This window comes from Saimiri boliviensis, chromosome 11 (genome assembly GCF_048565385.1).
Source record: "Saimiri boliviensis isolate mSaiBol1 chromosome 11, mSaiBol1.pri, whole genome shotgun sequence".
NCBI classification, from domain to species: domain Eukaryota; kingdom Metazoa; phylum Chordata; class Mammalia; order Primates; family Cebidae; genus Saimiri; species Saimiri boliviensis.
The window spans coordinates 44,691,393-44,716,120 of NC_133459.1; the positions used below are offsets into that span (position 1 = coordinate 44,691,393).

At 40.3% G+C, this 24,728-nt stretch overlaps 1 protein-coding gene across 15 annotated transcripts in view; it reads left to right on the forward strand.

Moving 5' to 3' along the window:
* MAST2 (microtubule associated serine/threonine kinase 2) overlaps window positions 1-24,728 on the forward strand; it is a 229,012-nt gene that overhangs the window by 84,784 nt on the left and 119,500 nt on the right. For 12 of the 15 annotated variants that reach the window (XM_074380734.1, XM_074380742.1, XM_074380735.1 and 9 more), the window contains one exon: window positions 13,119-13,150. In XM_074380734.1, the coding sequence (XP_074236835.1) occupies window positions 13,119-13,150 (32 nt within the window). Of the gene's footprint in view, window positions 1-13,118; window positions 13,151-24,728 lie in introns of those variants that run through there. The other 3 variants (XM_074380738.1, XM_074380743.1, XM_074380744.1) reach the window with 2 other exon arrangements.

Here is a 24,728-nt window from a genome sequence, read left to right on the forward strand (position 1 = left end):
ATATAGGCAGTGATTCCCCATCTGTGTGAATGGCAGCATTTTGTGTTTTTTGTTTTGTTTTGTTTTTTTAAGATGCAGTTTTGTGTTTGTTGCCTACACTGGAGTGCAATGGCGTGATTTTGGCTCACTGCAACCTCCTGGGTTCAAGCAATTTTCCTGCCTCAGCCTCTTGGGTAGCTGGGATTATAGGCATGCACCACCATGCCTGGCTAATTTTTGTATTTTCAGTAGAGACAGGGTTTTTCCATGTTGGTCAGGCTGGTCTTGAACTCCCGACCTCAGGTGATCCGCTTGCCTCAGTCTCCCAAAGTGTTGGAGTTACAGGTGTGAGCCACTGCATCCAGCTATGAATGGCCCCATTTCTTGTTTTATGTAATGCCTTTAGAAGTTTGCTTTGTGGTCAAGTGAAAGAGAGTGACTGGTTATTTCTCTAGGATTTAGTATGTACAGCTTTCTTTGTAACTTCAAATTATAGTTTAATATCTTATATTGTTCAATATAGTCAAACATTACTAAAGCTCTTTGGGAAATATGATCTTTGGCAGAAAGTATCAAAGTGTATAGATTTGAGGGATCCAAATGGTAATAATGAAATTTTAGAGACTGTTAAAACAATATACATTGAATATTTGGGGTGGAGTGATGGGAATGGAGTATTGGGGGTGGGGTTAGTTTTTAGAGAATAGCATCTTATCACTTAGCTTTAGAGCTTTGGTGGGTTAGATTAGAAAAGTGTAATTTCTTCTTCATATATTTTTTGAGACAGAGTCTTGCTCTGTCACCCAGGCTGGAGTGCAGTGACACGATCTTGGCTCACTGCAACCTATTTACACCTCCGGTCTCAAGTGATCCTCCCACCTCAGCCCCCTGAATGGTTGGAACTGCAGGTGTGTACTATCACTCCTGGCTAATCTTTTTGAACTTTTTAATTAGAGATGAGGTCTCACTGTGGTGCTCAGGCTGGTCTTGAACTCCTGAACTCAAGTGATCCTCCTGCCTTGGCCTCCCAAAGTGCTGGGATTACAGGTGTGAGACGCCATACCTGGCCAATGTATTGTTATTAATCCAAAGTGTCTGTCTTTAAACTTTGAAGTGTATTTTTAAAAATTCATGCCTGGGAATAACTTCTGTGAGAAAGGCAGACTAGGTATTTTTATCTCAGATGAGCAGGTAAGAGTAATGAGGTTTAGAAAAGTTTAATGACTGACAAAGATTTTATAAGGAAGTAAGTAGCAGAATTGTGTTTATATCTTTTTCTGGCTGAGTCCTAGATTCTTTATACCATGTAGAAATATCCTGTTAATATCATCAAGCTGTTCATCAAACTCAAATGAGAATAACACATTATTTATAGAAAAAAAGGTTTTTTTGTTTGTTTTTGTTTTTTCTTCTTGAGACAGTCTCTTTCTGTTGCCCAGGCTGGAGTGCAATGATGTGATCTTGGCTCACTGCAGCCTCTGCCTCTTGAGCTCTAGTGATCCTCCCACCTCAGCCTCCCAAGTAGCTGGAACCGCTGGCATATGCCAGTATGCCCAGCTAATTTTTGTAGTTTTGTAGAGATGGGGTTTCACCATGTTTCCCAGTCTGGTCTTGAATGCCTGAGCTCAAGCAGTCCTCCCGCCTCAGCATCCCAAAGTGCTGGGATTACAGGTGTGAGCCACTGTGACTGGCCTACTTTCATACACATTACTTTATTTGACCTTTACAACTGCTCTATCTAAGCCTTTGAGGTAGATGAAATCCCAGGTCACACAGTTATGTGTTTTTGAGCCATGACAGAAATCTAGTTTTCCAAATTTTAAATTTTATGTTCTTGGCTAGGCATGGTGGCTCACACTTGGAATCCGGCACTTTGAGAGTCTGAGGTGGGCAGATCACTTGAGGTCAGGAGTTTGAAACTAGGCTGGCAAACAGGGTAAAGTCCTATCTCTACTAAAAATACAAAAATTAGCTGGGTGTGGTGAAGCAGGCCTGTAGCCCCAGCTACTCAGTAGGCTGAGGCACGAGAATCACTTGAACCTGGAACGTGGAGGTTGCAGCAAACCAAGATGGCACCTCTGCACACCAGCCTGGGTGAGAGTGAGACTCTGTCTCAAAAAAATAAAAAAAAATTTGTGTTCTTTCCCACATTTCTTAATATTATTGTAAAGCATAAATACTTCATTGTTACCAGTTTTTAGGGTGATGCCATGGGAACTTAATGGAACAAGGGACAAGGAACAAGCAAATGATTAAGAAAAGTAAAATACGGCTGCGAGCAGTGGCTCATGCCTGTAATCCCAGCACTTTGGGAGGCTGAGGTGGGTGGATCACAAGGTCAAGAGATCGAGACCATCCTGACCAACATGGTGAAACCTTGTCTCCACTAAAAATACAAAAATTAGCTGGGTGTGGTGGCACACGCCTGTAGTCCCAGCTACTCGGGAGTTTGAGGCAGGAGAATTGCTTGAACCCGGGAGGCGAAAGTTGCAGTGAGCCGAGATTGTGGTCACTGCACTCCAGTGATTGCACCACTGCACTCCAGCCTGGCGCCTGGTGATGGTGCGAAACTCTGTCTCAAAAAAAAAAAAAAAAAGTAAAATACGTTAAGATTTCATTGGAGTATCATAGCTACATGCATATATATACTGGTTTCCCCCTTGGTCTTGAACCTGTAGGTAGACTCATGCTCAAGTGTGAGTAAGTGGAGATAAAATACCATAACATCCAAAACAGTAGTAAAGGTGAATTTGCTACATGGGAAAGGCATAATTTTGTGCAGCAGATTTATTTGCTGCCAGAGCTGAAAAGGAGTTTGTATTTGGAAATAATGGGCCTTTTAAGAATAGTTAGTAAATGGTATTAGCATAGATTTTCTTCTGGGTAATATTTTTCTCTTCTTAAAGCATTCTGACTCTCTATGGAGTGACTGCCAGCCAGGATATTGTCAGTAAATAATATGTGATAATAGAGCATATTCTTCCCCCCAGTAAAGCTTCTTGCTGAAATTATTGCAATTGATAGTTTTCATCAATGCAGCTCCAAACTGGTAGACAGGACCCTATTGTGTGCCTTACAATGATATTAACAATAATAGTATGAACCATTTACTAAGTTGATTGAGTCATAGGTTTATTCATCCGTTATTCATTTGGTGCCTACTAGGCTAGGTATTCTGCTGGGTGCCAGGAGTATCCTTGTGAGCAAGACTAATTCCTACTCCCCTGAAGCTAACAGTCATGGAAAACAGATACTTTAGCAAATAATTATAATAATGAGTAAAGTAGGTTTGATTAAAGAATTAAAGTAATATTTGGGTAATATATGGAAGGAGGCTAGGGAAACTGATTAGAAAAACTTGCCAGAGGCCGGGTGCGGTGGCTCACGCCTGTAATCCCAGCACTTTGGGAGGCCGAGGCGGGTGGATCACGAGGTCGAGAGATTGAGACCATCCTGGTCAACATGGTGAAACCCTGTCTCTACTAAAAATATGAAAAATTAGCTGGGCATGGTGGCACGTGCCTGTAATCCCAGCTACTCAGGAGGCTGAGGCAGGAGAATTGCCTGAACCCAGGAGGCGGAGGTTGCGGTGAGCCGAGATCGCGCCATTGCACTCCAGCCTGGGTAACAAGAGCAAAACTCCGTCTCAAAAAAAAAAAAAAAAAAAAAAAAAAAAAGAAAAACTTGCCAGAGGAAATGAAGTTTAAATTTAAGTCCAGGAATATATAAAAAGAGATAAGGAAAAGTAATCCAGGCCAAGAGAACGTAAGTGTGAAGACCTGAAGGTGAGAGAAAGCATGACAGGTTTGAGTCCAAAACTCCAATAAGATCGGAGAATTGTGCAGATGATGCTGAGGAGAGAGGCAGTGGGAGCCAGGTAGGGCCCTGTAGACTACAGAAAGGATATTAGACTTTATCCATTGCAGAATTATAAGAGAGAAAGGACCCATTTAAAAAATTTAATTTGACTTCAGTATTTATTTTATTCAACCCACATGGGTTATCACTTAGAAAACAGATACTACTTATGATATTTACAGTGTTACAACATTAATCAAGGGTGACAAAACTGAATGAAAGGGAGACCAATTAGGAGGATGTCATAGGATGATGGTGGCTTGTGCCAGGGGAAGTAGAAGTGGATTGACAGATTAAAGGTAGGTATTTTGGAAGTAGAATTGGCAGAGCTAGATGAATAATGGATGTGGAGAGTGAGAGTGAAAAATTAAGAACGATCCTGGGTTTGGTAGTACCATCATCAAAATAGAAAACAGAAAAGGAGCGAGACTAAGTAGAAAGGTAAGTTGAGTTTTAGATGTATTAAGGACAGGGTAGTTGTATGTACAACTATAGAGGTCAGCAAAAAGATACGGGATAGAGGTACAAGTTTGAGATTCATCTGTAAAATATATAGAGAAAGGAGAGTAAACAAGCAGAACTTTAAGGATAGTTGACATTTAAGGGTCTAAGGTGATGAAGGATGAGCCTGGAAAGATGTTTAAATGGTGTTTGGCAGAGATAAGAGGAAAAACAAGAGATGTGGCTTCATGGCAAGAAAAGTCTTCCAGGACGGAAAAATAAATGGCACTATCAGGTGCTGCTGAGCAGTGGAGCCAAAAAAGGTGGGTGGACTAAAAATGCAGTGAAACTTCATTACACATACACCACTGGCAATGTGGCAAGAATGGTTTAAATGGGGTGGTAAGGTCTGGGGATATTTTTAGAATGTTGAAGAATAAGTAGGAAGTGAGAAATTAGATACATTGGATGTAAATAACTCGTTCAAGAAGTGTGGTTGTGAAGGGAAATAAAATAGATAAGGCTTGTTGAAGAGGGATGTGTAGTTATTAAGGGAATTTATTTCCTTATCTCAAGCTGGAATAGATTTGAATGTGTTGAGAATGCTAATCAGGAAGATCATTAAGAACAAGAAGAATCAAGAGATAACTAGTAGATCAGAGAAGGCTGAATGGAATGGGCTCCACCTGCTATCGTAATGTATTGTCAGATATTACTAGCCTCGTTGCTAGAAGGTTATGAGTAAAATAATTTATGGTTATCTGTCTAAATGGGAGTGTTCTTACCTCAGCCAGGCTTCCTGATTGTGTAGCTTTGTCCCCAACCTGCTGTGACTATTCCTTGGGAAAAGGAGGATTGGGAAATCATTGCTCCTTGGACTACCTTTATGTGGTTGGAGGCCACTTCTCATTCCACTGTGCCTTAGTTGGTACAGAATGTACTGATCTGGAGTCTTGGGCATCAAATGAAGGCTTTTGTATAGGTGTAAGGAAGGCAGGAGAGATGACTTTCCGCAGATGCGTTTCTGTGCCTAAGAGATACAGAGAGTGAAATACACATATTTTAGGAAATTTTATTATTGTTAGCCAAAACTGTAGTCTACCATGTTACCCATTTAAACTATTCAAGAATTCAGAACTGTCACATAGATTCAAAGAACAAATATTTCCAGTTTTATATAGATTGTTTCAGAAAGTAGAAAAAGAGAATATATTACCTTAGTACATTTTATGAATGTCTTTGTCTGTTCATGCTGCATAAAAAAATACCACAGGTTGGGTAATTTATAAAGAACAGACATTTATTTTCTCACAGTTCTGGAGACTAAGAAGTCCAAGATCAAGGTGCTGGCATTTGTCTGGTGAGCCCCTTGTTGCTGTTTTCTCTCGTGGTCGAGAATGGAAAGGCAAAAAGGGCTGAAAGCTGTGTGAAGCCTCTTTAAAAAAAAAATTTTTTTTTTTTTTTTTTTGAGATGGAGTCTTGCTCTGTTGGCCAAGCTGGCCTCAGACTCCTAGGCATAAGCAGTTCTCCTGCCTCAGTCTCTTGAGTAGCTGGGACTACAGGTATACATCACCATGCCTTGGCTTAAAGCCTTATGAAGGCTTTAATCCCATTGGCAAGAGAGGAGGCCTTATGACCTAATCATATTCTATAGGCCCCACCTCTTAATACTATCACACTGGAGTTTAAAGTCCAATGTGAATTTTGGATGGGACACAAACATTGAAACCTTAGCAATGAGAATAATATGATGCCAAAACTGGACAAGAACAATTTAAGAAGAGAAAGCATATTGGCCCATCTTACTTATTAACATACAGGCAAATATCCTAAATAAAAGTTTCTAGGCCTAGATACTTTTATTAGTGAAAACTATTAATATTTAAGGAAGAAATAACACCCGTCTTACACAAATTCTTTCAGGAAATAGAGGAGTAAAGAACAGGTCTCAGTCAGCTTTAGGAGACCAGCATAATTGTGATACAAGAATATGACAAAGACATTATAAGAAAATTAGAGATTATTACCCCTTATGAAAATGGGTACAAAAATTATTAATAAGATATTAGCAAATAGAATCTAGCAATGTATTTGATGAAGTTGGCCCAGGCATGGTGGCTCACACCTGTAATCCCAGCACTTTGAGAGGCCAAGGTGGGTGGATCTCCTGAGGTCAGGAGTTCAAGACCAGTCTGGCTAACATGATGAAACCCTGTCTCTACTAAAAAATAGAAAAATTAGCCAAGAATGGTGGCACACACCTGTAATCCCAACTACTTGGTAGGCGAGGCAGGAGAATCAGTTGAACCTAGGATCAGAGGTTGCAGTGAGTGGAGATTGTGCCTCTGCACTCTAGCCTGGGTGATGGAGCAAGACTCCCTCTCAAAAAAAAAAAAAAAAAAAAAAAGTTGAGTTTAACTCAGAAATGCAAAATTAGTTTAATCTTAGAAAATCAATCACTGTAATTTGCCACATTAATAGAAGAGAAAAACTATGTGAGCATTTCAGTAGATGCCGAGAAAGTATTTGACATAATCCATATACCCATTTGTGATAAAGACTATGAACAAATTAGGAATAGAAGAGAACTTGATCAACCTGATACAAGTTATCCATGAAAAACCTATTACTAATATAATATTAAATATTCAAAATGTTAAATTGTTAAATGCTTTTCTGTTAAGATCAGATGAGAAACAAGGGAAGGTTGTCTACCACTTCTTTTTAACATCTTATAGAAAATTCTAGAAAATAGAAACAAGTAAAACTCTATTGATAGAAGATATAATTGTTCATATAGAAAAATCTTAAGGAATATACAAAACGGTTATGATTAATAATGAATTTACCAAAGTAGAGGATACATGGTCAGTATAAAAATTAATTACATTTCTATATACATGCAAGCAATTGTAAAATGAAATAAAAATTTTTACTTAAAATAGCTTTAAAAATCTACTTGGGGATAAGCTCAATAAAAGAAGTGCAAGATGTTTTGGTTAAAAATGATACAACATTGCTTAGAGTAATTAATGAACTAGGTAAATGGAGAAATGCTCTGTTCATGCATCGTAAGACTTGACATTTTGAGATATAACTTCTTTCCAAATTGATCTATGATCCCAGCAGGCTTTTTTTGGGTAAAAATTAATAATTGGATTTAAAAATTCAAATTGAACTGTAAGAATCTAGAATATCTAAAGCAATCTTGGAAAATAACAAAGTTAAAGGACTGTACAATCCAACTTATAAAGCGTGGAATCATGACAGTGTGGTGCTTGCATATGGCAGAAAAAATAGATCAATTGGATGCAACAGAGAGCCCAGAAAGATTTCAAAAAATCTGTTAGGGGAAGGACAATGTTTTCAGTAAATGGTATTGAAACAAGTGGATGTCCATATGAAAAAAAAAAAAATGAAGCTTAATTTCATCTCACATTACCTCAAAATTAATGTGAAATGATCAGATCATAGGTCTAAACCCAAAAGCTAAAACCATAAAACTTCTAGAAAGGAAATATATGAAAATATGATCCTTGGGGTGGGTAAAGTGTTTCTTAGACAAGATAATGAAGGTATTAACCATTAAAAAGAAATGAGCAGGTGGACCTTCATCAAAATGTAAAAGTTTCACTCATCAAAAGGTACCACTGGCCAGGTGTGGTGGCTCACACCTGTAATCCCAGCACTTTGGGAGGCTGAGGCAGGTGGATCACCTGAGGTCAGGAGTTCAAGACCAGCCTGACCAATATGGTGAAACCCCCGTCTCTATTAAAAATACAAAAATTAGCTGGGCATGGTGGTGTGCACCTGGAATCCCAACTACTCAAGAGGCTGAGGCAGGAGAATCACTTGAACCCAGGAGGTGGAGGTTGCAGTGGGCCGAGATCGTGCCACTGCACTCCAGCAAGAGCAACAGAACAAGACTCCATCCCCTCCCCGCCACCAAAAAAAAAGATACCACTAATAACTTCAGTAGGCAAGCCACAGATTAGAAGAACGTATTTACAAAACATATTTGACAAAAGACTTGTATTTAGAAGATTATGAAGAACTCTTACAATTCAATAGTAAGAAGATAGCCCAATTCTTAAAAAGGTAAAAAAATTTTAAGATACTTCACAAGGAGTATATACTGATGGTTAATAAGCACATGAAAAGATACTCAACATCATCAGTCATTAGGAAAATGATTAAAGCCACAATGAGATACCTCTGTATACCTAAATGGCTAAAATGTAAAATGACTAAAATATAAAAAACTGATATATATTGGCATGAATGTAGAGCACTTGGAACTTTCTTATTAATGGGAGTGTAACATGGTATAATCACTTTAGAAAAAGGTCTGGTAGCTTCTTATTATGTATCTACCCTGTAACCAAGTAATTCTACACTTTTAGGGAATTACCGAAGACAAATGAAACATAGCTTGTCAAAAGACGGTTACAGGAATGTTAATAGCTGAAAAATGGAAATGGAGAAAGAGTAAATTAAGTGGGGTATATTCATACTGCTATTGTTACCTGCAATAACATGGATTAATCTCACAAATATGCTGAATTGAAGAAGCCTGTGTTAAAAGGTTTATATTTGTATGGTTCCATTCATATTAAGTTTTGAGGAAGTAAAAGTAGTCTGTGGCAACATAATTAGAATACTATTTGCTTGGGGCAGGAAGATAGTGGTTTGTTGGATTTACCAAGAAAGGACATGGTAGAACTTTCTGGATTGATGGACATGTTCTGTATTTTGATAGAGATTTGGGTTATCTGAGTATATGTACTTATCAGACTTATCAATGGGCATACTTAAGATTAAGTAACTTAAGATTTGTACAGTTGAGTGTTTGTAAATTTACCTAGAAAAACAAAAAAAAATGTAATCAGATACTGAATTTAGCAAAAAAAATTTTACAAAATAAATGACTTTTACAAAAATAAGGCATATTAAACTTATTGTGAAAAGTAAACTGGCTGGGCATGATATTTCACATCTGTAATCCCAGCACTTTGGGAGACCAAGGCAGGAGGATCACTTAAGGTCAAGAGTTCAAGACCAGACTGGCCAACAAGGCAAAACCCTGTCTCTACTAAAAATACAAAAAAATTAGCTGATGTCAACAAAAGAATACATCTGTTATAATGTTAAGAATAGACTATAGAGGGCCAAGGGTAGAAGCAGGAATGGGATACCAGTTAGGAGACTGTTGGGAGGCCAGGGAAGAGACCATGGTCACTTAAATTGCAATCTCAAAACCCAACAGGTTTAAACAACAACAACAACAACAACAACAATAAAACTCCTTTAAGCAGCCTAACCTGAACTCTTCTTGTGGCAGAATTGAACTGAGACTCTGGAGTTTTAATCACATTTATTGTGACTGTTATACATTTTTCTGCAGAATTTTTTTTTTTTTTTTGAGACGGAGTTTCGCTCTTGTTACCCAGGCTGGAGTGCAATGGCGCGATCTCGGCTCACCGCAACCTCCGCCTCCTGGGTTCAGGCAATTCTCTTGCCTCAGCCTCCTGAGTAGCTGGGATTATAGGCACGCACCACCGTGCCCAGCTAATTTTTTTGTATTTTTAGTGAAGACGGGGTTTCACCATGTTGACCAGGATGGCCTCGATCTCTTGACCTCGTGATCCACCCACCTCGGCCTCCCAAAGTGCTGGAATTACAGGCGTGAGCCACCACGCCCGGCCAGAATTTTAATATACTTAATGCATTTTGTTGCTGTCCCCCTCCTTGTTGGGAATAATTTTATATACTATTACTTTATTTATTTAATTTTTTTTGAGACGGAGTCTCGCTGTGTTGCCCAGTCTGGAGTGCAGTGGTGTGATCTTGGCTGACTGCACCTCTGCTTCCTGGGTTCAAGTGATTCTTCTGCCTCAGCCTCCCAAGTAGCTGGAGTTACAGGTGTATGCCACCATACCTGGTTAATTTTTGTGTTTTTGGTAGAGACAGAGTTTTACCATGTTGGCCAGGCTGGTCTCAAACTACTGACCTCAGGTGATCTGCGTGCCTTGGCCTCCAGAAGTGCTGGGATTATAGGCATGAGCACTGCACCTGGCCTGCAATATTACTTTAATAAAACCCTCCAGACATTTCAGTTTCTGAAACATGACCAGGGTTTTTGTTTAAGAAATTGGAACTGGGTGGGGTGGCTCACGTCTGTACTCCCAGCACTTTGGGAGGCTGAGGGGGACGGATAGCTTGAGCCTAGGAGTCTGAGTTGATCAGCCTGGCCAACGTGGTGAAACCTCATCTCTATAAACAATACAAAAACTAGCCAGGCATGGTGATGTATGCCTGTAGTCCAAGCTACTTGGGAGGTAGAGGTAGAAGGATCAATTGAGCCCAAGAGGCTTAGGTTGCAGTGATCTGAGTTCGCACCACTGCACTCCAGACTGGATGCCAGAGCAAGACCCTGTCTCAGAAAAAAAAAAAGGAGAAAAAGATTGAGATCAGAAGCATGTCTGTGAAGACAGTGAAAAATGATTGGATTCTGGATGGATTTTAAATTTAGAGCAATAAGTATTCCTGATGGATGGGAATATGGGCTATACTAAAAGGAATCTAGCTGTCCAGAGCTTTGATCTCAACAGCCAGAGTAACAATCATCTGAGTTGAAGAACGGCTGTGAGTAGAGTAAGTTTTGGTGGAAAGGACAGTGTAGTTTAGTTTTGGACATGCCGGTTTTGAGATGTTGAACAGACAGTTGGTTATAAGTGTGTGGAATTTAAGAGACAGGTTTGGGAAAAACAACACAAAGTATTGGAGGTGGGCTGGGTGCTCCGGCTAATGCCTATAATCCTAGCACTTTAGGAGGCCGAGGCTGGAGGATTGCTTGAACCCAGGAATTTGAGACCAGCCTTTACAACATAGTGAGATACTGTTTCTATAAATTTTTTTTTTTTTTTTTTTTTTTTTTGAGACGGAGTTTCGCTCTTGTTACCCAGGCTGGAGTGCAATGGCGTGATCTCGGCTCACCGCAACCTCCGCCTCCTGGGTTCAGGCAATTCTCCTGCCTCAGCCTCCTGAGCAGCTGGGATTACAGGCACACGCCACCATGCCCAGCTGATTTTTTTTTGTATTTTTAGTAGAGACGGGGTTTCACCATGTCGACCAGGATGGTCTCGAACTCTCGACCTCGTGATCCACCCGCCTCGGCCTCCCAAAGTGCTGGGATTACAGGCTTGAGCCACCGTGCCCGGCCTCTATAAATTTTTTTTTAAGTGTTGGAGGGGGAGGGGGAATTGGTACAGTCATTTTGGAGAGCGATTTGGAATATCCAATACTTTATGACTCAGTAGTACAATATCTAAGAAGCTTTCCTGCATGTACACTACTAGGAAACAACTACAAGAATGTTTACAGGAATATTGTTTTACAGAGAAAAAAAAGATGGAAAGAAAATTAAATTTCCATTTACTAGAAAATAGATAAATATTGATATATTCATAGACTGGGTCACCATCTAAAGATTAATGAACTGAAGTGAAATATATCTACTTGCGTGAATCTCCCAGTTTTCATAATGTTGGCTGATGTCAGCAGAGGAATACATATAATATAATACCTTGTATACACAATCTTAAAACATGTAAAACAATACTAATTTTTTTTTTTTTTTGAGACAAGAGTTTTGCTCTTGTTACCCAGGCTGGAGTGCAATGGCGCGATCTCAGCTCACCACAACCTCTGCCTCCTGGGTTCAAGCAATCCTCCTGCCTCAGCCTCTTGAGTAGCTGGGACTACAGGTGTGCGCCACCATGCCCAGCTAATTTTTGTATTTTTAGTAGAGACGGGGTTTCACCATGTTGACCCATGATGGTCTCGATTTCTTTTTTTTTTTTTTTTTTTTTTGAGACGGAGTTTCGCTCTTATTACCCAGGTTGGAGTGCAATGGCGCGATCTCGGCTCACCGCAACCTCCTCCTCCTGGGCTCAGGCAATTCTCCTGCCTCAGCCTCCTGAGTAGCTGGGATTACAGGCACGTGCCACCATGCCCAGCTAATTTTTTGTATCTTTTAGTAGAGACGGGGTTTCACCATGTTGACCGGGATGGTCTCGATCTCTCGACCTCGTGATCCACCCGCCTCAGCCTCCCAAAGTGCTGGGATTACAGGCTTGAGCCACCGCGCCCGGCTGTATGGTCTCAATTTCTTGACCTCATTATCTACCCACCTCTGCCTCCCAAAGTGCTGGGATTACAGGTGTCAGCCACCGTGCCTGGCAACAGTACTAATTTTTTTTTATGAGTCCAGAAACACATTTGGAAAATATAAAAAACAAATTAAGAATGTTAATTTAGGACCAGTGGGTGGTAGGACTTGATGCACTTGGAAAACAAGTCACAGGGGCCCCAACTGTTATTGTAAAGGTTATTTTTTATGCCATTGGTGTGTGGAGTCATGTCTTTGTTATATTATTTCCTATACTACTTTATTTGTCTAAAATATTTTCTAATTATAGCCCACTGCCCCTAATCCCATTTCATTCCTTCTGTATGCTTGTCACTGTGCCGTTTACAATTTAGGAGCAGTTAATGGCTGGCCTAGAGTGCCTGCAATCTATACTGGGGAGATGGTTCCATCTAGTGGGAAAAATGTTGCACGTATTCTATGGAACATTCTTTTTAGGAAGGAATAATAGAGTTAATAGTTTCCTGAGTCCTATTTATTTCACAAAAATTTAAGAGACAAAGTTATTATTTAGAAATATATGGCCTTTTCCATTATTAAGATAATGCTGTGGATTTCCTAAGAAATTTAGGTAGACCAGCAGGACTCAGATGGGTTCTTATTTCTAAGCTGCATATGTTTTGTTTTTCAGAAGGAGTTGAGCCTTCCAAGAAGAGGCAGCTTGTAAGTAGATATTTATTACCATTATGACCATGATCTCCTACTTAGGAACCCCTCTTGGGAACATTTCCCACTATCACTTGGAGGAGGCCCGCTTAGGAATATTTCTTTCTGTGTGCTCCTGTCTGAGCTAGGGAAGCCAGCAGGCCAGCTGACTTCTCCCAGTAGGTCAGACATTCCCCTGGCCCCATTCCTCCCAAACTCCAAACTCGTTCCCTGTCTAGCATAGCATTTTAGGAAAGTTACAACTTAAATATTCATCACAGTCTTATACTTGTGCTTTGGGATTTATTTATTGAGTTTTAGTAGACTCAAGCTAAGAAAGCAGGAATATTAAAATGGAAACCCTTTGGATTTACATCTGTCCCATAACATGGTATGAGGAGGAGACCAGCTTTTCTGATAGGTTGAGGCAAGGGCAGCTAAGTTTGGAGACTATGTTGAATGGAATAGGTGTCCAACCTGTTTGGTTTTTTTCTGGCTTCATGGTTAGGGGAGATTAATAAATAGTCTTTGTCACTGGATTTTACTTTCTTATGTTTTCTTGAACTGCATTTCCTCTACGGATTCTATTGGGGCAGTATTAGAAATTTGGCCAATCAGAATTACCTGGAATGCTTGTTAAAGTGTGGAGCGTGAACTTAATGCATTAAAATCTCTGTGTTGGGGCCCAAGAATCTGCACTGTATATACCTACAACATACTCATATTTATCATGATTTACTAGTAAAGTTACATCTGGGGAACACTAAGGAAATAGAGCGATGATAAAACAATGGCTTTTAAATTTTTCCTTAACAAAAAAAGATGTAATTAAGGAGGAGGTCACAACAGTATTCATATTTATTTATTAAGTATATTTTACATACACATTATATGCAGTTTTTAAATGTATGAAACACATAATTCTTTCTGTTAGTGTCCATTTTAGGATTTTGTTTTGTAAAAATATGCTCTAGTGATTAAATTTTCCTCTGAGATTTTTGTGAAGCCTCTTGGGCCGTTTAGGAAAGCTTATTTTGGTTTGCTATGAAGGGACTTGAGTCAGAAAACCCCTAAGGTTCAGTCTTGACCATACCATTTAACTAGCTTTGTAAACCTAGCAGAGTCACTTTTTATCTTCTTAAACCTCAGTTGCCTTATCTATAAAATGAAGATAATGTTACCTGTGTTTTCTTCTTACTAAGGCTGTTAGAAGGATCACTTAATATATGCATAGTTCTTTATTATTTATGGTTTAATTTTAATATATATTAGTTTTAGATTTTTTTTTTTTTTTAAAGAGGAAGAGAAAGAGGGAGAGAGAACGGGAGAACGAGAGTCTTGCTTTATTGCCCAGGCTAGAATGCAGTCTAAAAATGGGTATTGAAAACCTCTTTTATGACAATAATTGTGCTTAACAATGGAGACAGGAAGGAATAAGGAAGGAAAATAACAAACAAGCAGCCCACTAATATTTCATTTAAACCTGTGAAATGCTGTGCAATTACTGAGGAGTGATTTACTTCCAATTATAAAGTCACTTTTAGAGTAGGTGTGATATGGTACTGATAAGAATGTATGTCTTGTGGATTTGGGGTGGAGAGTTCTATAAATGTTTATTAAGTTTACTTGTTCCGGGTCTGAGTTCAAGTCCCGGATATCCTTGTTAATTTTCTGTCTCGTTGATCTGTCTATTATTGACAATGTGATGTTAAAGTCTCCCACTATTATTGTGTGGGAGTCTAAGTCTCTTTATAAGTCATTAAGAACTTGCCTTATGTATCTGGGTACTCCTGTATTGGGTGCGTATTTATTTAGGATCATTAGCTCTTCTTGTTGCATTGATCCTTTTACCATTATGTTATGTCCTTTGCCTCTTTTGGTCTTTGTTGCTTTAAAGTCTATTTTATCAGAGGCAAGAATTGCAACCCCTGCTATTTATTTATTTATTTATTTATTTATTTATTTATTTATTTATTTTGCTCTCCATTTGGTTGGTAAATCTTTCTCCATCCCTTTGTTTTGAGTCTTTATGTATCTTTGCATGTGAGATGGGTCTGGATGTAGCATACCGATGGGTTCTGGCTCTTTATCCAATTTGCCTGTCTGTGTCTTTTGATTGGGGCATTTAGTCGATTTAAATTTAGGATTAATAATAATATATGTGAGTTTAATACTGCCATTTGATGCTAGCTGGCTGTTTTGCCCATTAGTTGATGCAGATTCTTCATTATGTTGATGCTCTTTACCAGGCGTCCCCAAACTACGGCCGGCGGGCCGCATGTGGCCCCCTGAGGCCATTTATCCGGTCCCTGCCGCACTTCAGGAAGGGTCACCTCTTTCATTGGTGGTCAGTGAGAGGAGCACAGTATGTGGCGGCCCTCCAACGGTCTGAGGGACAGTGAACTGGCCCCCTGTGTAAAAAGTTTGGGACGCCTGCTATTTGCCTTTTGGTATATTTTTGGAATGGCTGATACTGGTTGTTCCTTTCTACGTGTAGTGCGTCTTTCAGAAGCTCTTGTAAAGCTGGCCTGGTGGTGATGAAATCTCTGAGTACTTGCTTGTTCACAAAAGATTTTATTTTTCCTTCACTTATAAAGCTTAGTTTGGCTGGATATGAAATTCTAGGTTGAAAGTTCTTTTCTTTAAGGATGTTGAATATTGGCCCCCACTCTCTTCTGGCTTGTAGGGTTTCTGCTGTAAGTCTGATAGGCTTCCCTTTGTGGGTGACCTGACCTTTCTCTCTGGCTGCCCTTAGCATTTTCTCCTTCATTTCAACCCTGGTAAATCTGACGATTATGTGCCTTGGGGTTGGTCTTCTTGAGGAATATCTTTGTGGTGTTCTCTGTGTTACCTGGAGTCTAATATTGTCCTGCCTTGCTAGGTTGGGAAAATTTTCCTAAGTAATATACTGAAGAATATTTGCCAGCTTGGATTCATTCTCTTTGTCACATTCAGGTCCACCTATCAAACGTAGATTAGGTCTTTTCACATGGTCCCATATTTCTTGGAGACTTTGCTCATTCCTTTTTATCCTTTTTTCTCTGATCTTGTCTTCTCATTTTATTTCATTGAGTTGGTCTTCAACCTCTGATATCCTTTCTTCTGCTTGATCAGTTCGATTGCTAAAACTTCTGCATACTTCACGAAGTTCTCGTATTGTGCTTTTCAGCTCCATTAATTCACTTATACTCCTCTCTAAATTGTCTATTCTTGTTAGCATTTTGTCAAACCTTTTTTCAAGGTTCTTAGTTTCTTTACATTGGGTTAGAACAGGCATCTCCAAACTATGGCCCGCGGGCCGCATGCGGCTCCCTGAGGCCATTTATCCGCCCCCGGCCGCATTTCAGGAAGGGGCATCTCTTTCATTGGTGGTCAGTGAGAGGAGCACAGTATGTGGTGGCCCTCCAACTGTCTGAGGGACAGTGAACTAGCCCCCTGTGTAAAAAGTTTGGGGACGCCTGGGTTAGAACATGTTCTTTTAGCTCACAGAAGTTTCTTATCCACCTTCTGAAGCCTGACTGACAATTCATCACACTCATTCTCCATCAGGCCTTATTCCCTTGCTGATGAGGAGTTGTGATCCCCTGAAAGAGGAGAGGCATTCTGAATTTGGATGTTTTCAGCCTTTTTGTGCTGGTTTCTTCCCATCTTTGTGGATTTATCCACCTGTCGTCTTTGTATTTGCTGACTTTCAGATTGGGTCTCTGAGAGTACTTCCAGCTTGTTGGTGGTGATGTTATTTGTTTCTTTGTTTTCCTTCAGTGGACGCCCCTCTCCCACAGCGCTAAACCTTCCTGGGTTCAGCTGTGCTTGCTGTGAAACTCAACCGCCAGCGTTTCCAATTGCTGTTTTTCTGTGGGGGTGGGACCAGCCAAGCCCGATCACCTGGCTTCCTGCCTCGGGGGGCCCCCTTTTTTTCTTTTCCTAATTGAATGGTTGATTCTCTCCCAGGTGCCCCAGTCGTCCACCGAAAAGGCACCAGGATCTATGCAATTTCCCATGCGGTGACCGCACCTGCTGAAACAGCCCCACTGAGATTCATGGCGCTTTTCTGCCCAGGAATCTCCCGGTCTGGCTCGCGGCTTCAGTCCCCCTTTCAATCAGCTGAGTGGGCAACTGTGCCTTCCCGGAGCTCCAAATGCCAACCAACAGGGCACCCAGTCCCACATGCTCCGCACTGAGAACCGCCATGCCGGGACGCCAGCAAAACAGCCCCGCCGGCCAAAGGAGTCGTGCTGGCGACCCGTGGGGCTCCTCTGCTGGGAATCTCCTTGTCCACAGGCAACAAAAATTTGTCTGGAAGTCTGGCGTCCACTCACTCCCTGCGCCTTCACTGGGAGCTGCATCCCTGAGCTGCTGCTAGTCGGCCATCTTGGATCTCTCTCTAGAATTCTTAATGCGTTAAATTTGGATGAATTCTATTATTTCAGGCACATTTTTTATTTTAAATTCAGTTTCTAGCAGTGGATCTCAGGTCTAGCTTCACAAGTGAGTCTTCTGTAAATGGCAAGAGCTCTACCAGGACTCTTAGAGGAATTATACATTAAGTAGATCATAACTAAAAAGGAGTAGCTTTTCAGCATCATAGTTAGCAAATATTTGTACTTGGTCATTTTTCTATTTCTGCCCCCCACTTTTTTGGGTCCTTCTATTTGAAAACTCTGAGATTTGCCTTTTCTTAGTATTAAATGAAATAAATTATGGCCTGAGGCAGGTAGCTTCTTGCAGGAATATGTGTCCTCAATGAATGGAGTTGCTGCGAAGAAGGAGAAGGAGGAATATTCTTATTTTTGTTTTATATCAGAAGAATTTTTTGTCATTTTAGTGATATCTAAAGTTAAGCCTACTCTAACTGCCTTAAAAATGTTTAATTAATAAGCATCAGAAATAGGTTTTCTCTCCTCTTTTTGATAAAGTAACTCACATTTAAACAATTGATCACTAAGTAAATACACGTTAATACCTACTCTGGGCTGGGCATGGTGACTCACACCTGTAATCCCAGCACTTTGGGAGGCTGAGGTGGACGGATCACCTGAGATCAGGAGTTTGAGACTAGCCTGACTAATATGTTGAAACCCCATCTATACTAAAAATAAAAAAAATCAGCTGAGTGTTGTGCCATGTGTCTGTAATCCCAGTTACTCGGGAGGCTGAGATAGGAGAAGTGCTTGAATCCAGGAGGTGGAGGTTGCAGTGAGCCAAGATGGTGCCACTGCACTCCAGCCTAGGTAACAGAGCGAGACTCCATCCAAAAAACAAAAACCAAAAACCCACTCTGTGCTGGGCAGAGTAATCTAAATTCTGAGGCTATAAGTTCAGTTAGATAAATTCTTCTCTTTGGAAGAGCTTAAGTAAGTCAGAAGTCCTTCAGTTCTTTAATATTAACAATATCCTTTCTTATCTCTAATATTGGAGGAGTAGAAAAAGTTTTGTTTTGGAAGAAAATAGGGAAAAATGAGTACTAATATAGGTTTTGCTGCTACAAATTATGTGTGGCTTTAAGACAGGAACTCCTGCTTCTGGACCTGAATTGCCATACTTGTTAAATGAAGGTATTGGCTACCTGATTTCTATGCTTAGTCATCTCCCCAAACAATTGAAGTTCCACGGGACCTCTTGTACATGGAGCTGGGCAAGTCTTTGTAGGGAGTATGCAACAGGAGGTGAAGTATTGCTTAGCATTTGTAGTAAAGAAAACAGAAAGGTAAGAACCACAAAACAGATATTTGAATACGTTTAATTACTGCAAAATTTGTTGTTTGGAGAAACTGATGTTAATAAAATGAGTGACTTACTGTTTGCCCTACTGTTTCTTGTCCTCATAGCCTGATCTGGAAATTTTTAAAGTTTCTATACTTGTCCTTTAAGTCTCGGTCAGAAGGAGGGGGCATCATATTTGCCCTGTTTGCCTCTTTCTCAGAATGGCTCTCCCAAGAGCAAATCCTATGGTGTGCTCATTCCAGGTTATGAAGGCCCATATCCTTTGACATATCTTTCATGCATAGAGAAATTTAGAGTTTGCCTATAGTTTGGTGTTCTTGTCCTTTGAGAGAGTATTTTTGTTAGTTTTTGAGGCTCTCAATTGCTATACTTTTCCACATAATATGTTAGTTGCATTAAAACAGACAGGAACTCATCAAATACGGGTTTCTAGACTTTGGCGGTAATTTGGCATTATACAAAATACACATTCTTTCACCCAACAAGTAATTCCTCCAAAGTCTCCAAATTGGCAAGTGGAAGTGTAACATAAAAATTCAAGCTTGGGATTGTAAGTCAGGCAGATGTGGGTTTCAGTCTTGGCACTATCACTTACTAGATATTTTTTGGTAAAATAAGTTACTATATTTTTGTCTTTTTGCCTCCATTCACTTTGTCATTTGCTCAAATTTGTCCATCCATGCATCTGTCATACTATATTATTTTAGTTCCAATTGTGTATAGGCACTATGCTAGATACTGGAGATACAGTCGTAAATAAAGCAGACAAGGTCCCTGCATTCATGGAATTTCCATTATACTTGAGAGAGACAAAAACATATATTGTATGTCATAGTGCTGAGTGCTCTGAAGAAAAATAAAGCCAGATACAAGGGAGGAGGATGTGTATTTCTGTGGGGGTAGGGGTTGAAATTTAAATTTTAAATTGTATTGTCCAGGCTGGGTTTGGTGGCTCACACTTGTAGTTTCAGCATTTTGAGAGACCAAGGCAGGAGGATTGCTTAAGTCAGGATTTTGAGACCAGCCTGGGCAACATAGTGATACCCTCTTTTTACAATAAAAATTAAACAACAAAAAAAAATTTGGATTGTCCAGGAATTAATTTTCTCATTAAGGCAACATTTGAGCAGAGAATAGGAGTGAATGAAATGAGTGATGTTGAGATAGATAGATCCGTATCTAGAAGTGTGTACACACACACGTTTATAGTAATAGTGGTCAGATTAGGGAAGAGAGCTGTTGAATTCCAATATGCAATATGCAATATGCAAACATCATCCATGCCTGCCACAATAAGGGCTTTGTTGGGGCAAGATGATTATGAAAGTTCTTTTGGCCTGGCTCATACCATTTATTTTAGATGTAGCTTCCTGAAACTAAATCATTTTCATTTTTAGAAAGCTATTTCATATTTAAACCCATCTGGGTATTTTTTTAATGCATTAAAAAATCAAGTTTGAATATCAGACCTAAGGGAGTTGATAACCTTGTTCAAAGTATATATATCTGTGGAAAGAAGATTTTGAAGTTTAAAGTTACTTGTATCTGTTTACCCAAGCTGGAGGAGTTTTATATTTTGCTTTTTTATTTTTTTTTAATTTTTATTTATTTATTTTTTTGAGATGGAGTTTCGCTCTTGTTACCCAGGCTGGAGTGCAATGGTGCACTCTCGGCTCACCGCAACCTCCGCCTCCCGGGTTCAGGCAATTCTCCTGCCTCAGCCTCCTGAGTAGCTGGGATTACAGGCACGTGCCACCATGCCCAGCTAATTTTTTGTATTTTTAGTAGAGACCGGGTTTCACCATGTTGACCAGGATGGTCTCGATCTCTCGACCTTGTGATCCACCCGCCTCAGCCTCCCAAAGTGCTGGGATTACAGGCTTGAGCCACCGCACCCGGCTATATTTTGCTTTTTTATAATTGAAGCAGCTCTGAATGGCTTTTCTTGCCCAGCACTATGGAGGGAGCCTCTTTTTGGTGATTCCTTTGAAATAGGATTGTTTCTTCTGCTGTTGTTGTTGTTATTTTGTTTGTTTTTGTGATAGGGTCTCATTCTGTAGCCCAGGCTGAAGTGCAGTGGTGTGATCTCGGCTCACTGCAGCCTTGCTCTCCTTGGCCTCAGAAGATCTTCCCACCTCAGTCTCATGAGTGGCTGGGACCACAGGTGACTGCCACCATGCCTGGCTAATTTTTGTATTTCTTGTAGAGATGGGGTTTCACCATGTTGCTCAGGCTGGTTGGAATTCCTGAGCTCAAGCTTTTTGCCTGCCTTTGCTTCCCAAAGTGCTTAGATTATAGGCATCAACCACTGTGCCTGGCGATTATTTCTTTTTGTTTGTGAATTTCAGCACAAGTATCTAGACCCTACATTTGGGAGCTTAATGTAAATAATGCCTTATGTCTCCAGTTACCCTGAAAGTAAAGCTTTTCTTTTTTTTTTTTTAGACAGAGTTTTGCTCTTGTTACCCAGGCTAGAGTGCAATGGCACGGTCTCGGCTCACCGCAACCTCCGCCTCCTGGGTTCAGGCAATTCTCCTGCCTCAGCCTCCTGAGTAGCTGGGATTACAGGCACGCGCCACCATGCCCAGCTAATTTTTTGTATTTTTAGTAGAGACGGAGTTTCACCATGTTGACCAGGATGGTCTTGATCTCTTGACCTTGTGATCCACCCGCCTTGGCCTCCCAAAGTGCTGGGATTACAGGCTTGAGGCACCACACCCGGCCTGAAAGTAAAGCTTTTCTAATACCCATTACACTTAAGACAGTTTTCCTCATATTTCATAAAATGCCTTGCTTTATTTCTTAGAGGCTGTGAGTAGTCAATTGAGATAGGAGTGGAGAGGTAGCTGTTGGTTGTATTCATGGGGTATATGAATATGTGTGTGTGTTGATAGTACTGACATTGCTGGCTTGTAGTCTTTAGAGCCCTTGGGGATAGTTAACCTTTTGTGTTTTGTCAGCTTACTCATGTGGGCAGTGAACTTGGATACTAGATACTGGATGAAAGTAAATGTCTGGTGTCTGCTGTGATAGGCACTGCACAGTGGGCAGAGAGGAGTTCCTAGGCCTCAGGGTTGCAATGTGTCAAACTTTGCCCCCTGTGAAACTGACAGCATCATGTACTTTCCCATTCTGATGCAACTTGATGCCTGGTTCAGTACTTCTGGAGAATGTGCTAAAAAGAGGTACCACCTGCTGCATACACATAGTAAACCCTTTGTTGAGTGAGGTATCGGTGGTGACTGATATAGGGGTTTAGTTTTTTTTGTGGGGCTTTGAAAATCAGGAAATTTTGCAACCATATAGGACTCTAAAGGCCATAGTAATAGCTTTGTGTTAACATTTAAGACCCTGTTCTTAAAAAATTGGTCTTATATAGACCAATAAAAATAATTTCTATTTCTTTCTTTATTTCTTTTTCTTTGAGATGGAGTCTTGCCGTTGCCAGGCTGGAGTGCAGTGGTACTACCACTGGTATGTCCAGATAGTCCCAGCTGTTGTAATCCCCTGCCTCTGCTACTGCCATAACCTCCTAATTGGTCTTTTTTAAATCTGGCATTGCTCATCCTCAGCCTACCTATCCATCATACAATAGTCAGGAAAAGCTTTTTAAAATGTGGATTTAATTATTAGATGTTAATTTAAAATTCTTTGGTGATTTTTTTTTTTCTTTGAAACAGAGTCTCACTCTGTTACTCAGGTTGGAGTACAATGGTGCAATCATAGCTCACTGCAGCCCCAACCTTCCTGGGATCAGGTGGTACTCACACCTCAGTCTCCATAGTAGCTGGGACCACAGGTGCACGCTACCAAACCTAGCTAAATTTTGTACTTCTTGTAGAGATGGGGTTTTGCCATATAGCCCTGTCTGGTCTTGAACTCCTGGGCTAAAGCTGTCTGCCTGCCTCAGCCTTCCAAGGTCCTGGGATTACAGATGTGAGCCATTGCACCTGGCCTTTGATGAATTTTTTCTTACTCTTAGGATCACACTTGACTATCTATACAATGTGGTTGCTATATTTGTCTTTATGTTTTACACAATATGTTCTCTGTGCCTGGAAAGTTCTTTTTCCATCTATACCATCTAGTTTCTACTGATCTTTCAAGTCCCAGCTTATATTTCACTTCCTTATGGAAGGCTTTCCTGACGTCACCCAAACCTTGCTGATTGTAGACTAAGTTGGGTTTCCCAGAACATACTTTCATTAAACCCTCTACCTTTCCTTTATAACTCTTAACATCAGTTGTAAATAAAGAACTGTTTATCTGCCTTCACTCATTGTGTAATGTATTAGTATTAGCTCAGGGTGCTGTAATATCACGTTTAAATAACAAAAATTTATTTTCCCCCAATTATGCAAACTAGGAGTCCAAGAAGGTGACAACATGCTAGGTTTCTGGTAAATGTCTCTTCCTGGCTTGCAGAGAGTGGCCTCCTTTTTTTTTTTTTTTTTTTTTTTGAGACGGAGTTTCACTCTTGTTACCCAGGCTGGAGTGCAATGGCACAATCTCGGCTCACCGCAACCTCCGCCTCCTGGGTTCAGGCAATTCTCCTGCCTCAGCCTCCCGAGTAGCTGGGATTACAGGCACGCGCCACCATGCCCAGCTAATTTTTGTATTTTTTTTAGTAGAGACGGGGTTTCACCATGTTGACCAGGATGGTCTCGATCTCTTGACCTCGTGATCCACCCGCCTTGGCCTCCCAAAGTGCTGGGATTACAGGCTTGAGCCACTGCGCCCGGCCGAGAGAGTGGCCTTCTTGCTGTGTTCTCACATGGCCTTTATGTGGTACACCAGCCTGAGGATAGGGGGATAGATCAATCTCTTCTTTTCTTCTTCTTTCTTCCTCCTTTCTTCTTTCTTCTTTCTTCCTTCTTCTGCCTTCCTCCTTCCTTCTTCCTTCTTTCTTCCTTCATCTTCAAGGCCACCAGTTCTATAGGATTAGATCCCCACCCCTATGACCTCATTTAAACTTAATTACTTCCTGAAGAACCTATATGGAAATATAGTCAGATTGGGGGTAAAAGCTTTAACATGAATTTTGGGGAGAGGCAGTTTAATTCATAGCAGATGGTAAGCTCTGTGAAGTCAGGACTGTGTGCATTGCAGTATGCTGACTCCAGGGCCTACTATAGAGTTTAACACAAATTAGCAATCATTTGAGCTTGTTCCAAACATTGGTGTGGTCTGGCACAAGAATATAAATAGAGGTATACATGTTTAATCGTTTAAAATAGAGCTACCAAATTGTAACAGAAAATAAATGTCTTATCCTTCTACCTCTAGAAATATAGTTGCATAATAGCATTTTGAAATATGTGTAAAGCTATTGATTTTTAAAAAATAGGCACATGTTAAATATGTAACTCATTATTAGTAAGGAAATCTAGCAGATATATTCCACTTCAAAGAAGTGAAAGAAGCGTACAGTGATATGTGTTGTGTGTATGTATAGTGTTGAAATGAATTTATTAAATTATTACAAAATTGAATTTTTCTATGGAGAGAAGGGAAGTCAGTTGTACCTCCACTGTACAGAACTCATCAGCATGTCTATAGACAAACATTGTTTTGTGGACCAGATGTACTGGCTCACACCTATAATCTCAGCACTTTGGGAGGCTGAGGCAGGAGGATCACTTGAGCTCAGAACTTTGAGACCAGCCTGGGTAATGTAGTAAAACCATGTTTCTGCAAAAAAAAACCACTTTTTTGAAATTAGCCAGATAGGGTGGTGACTGCCTGTAGTTTCAGCTACTTAGGGGGCTGAAATGGGAGAATTGCATGAGCTTGGGAGATTGAGCCTGCAGTGAACCATGATTGCACCACTGTACTCCAGCTTGGGTGACAGAGAGAGATCCTGTTTATTTCT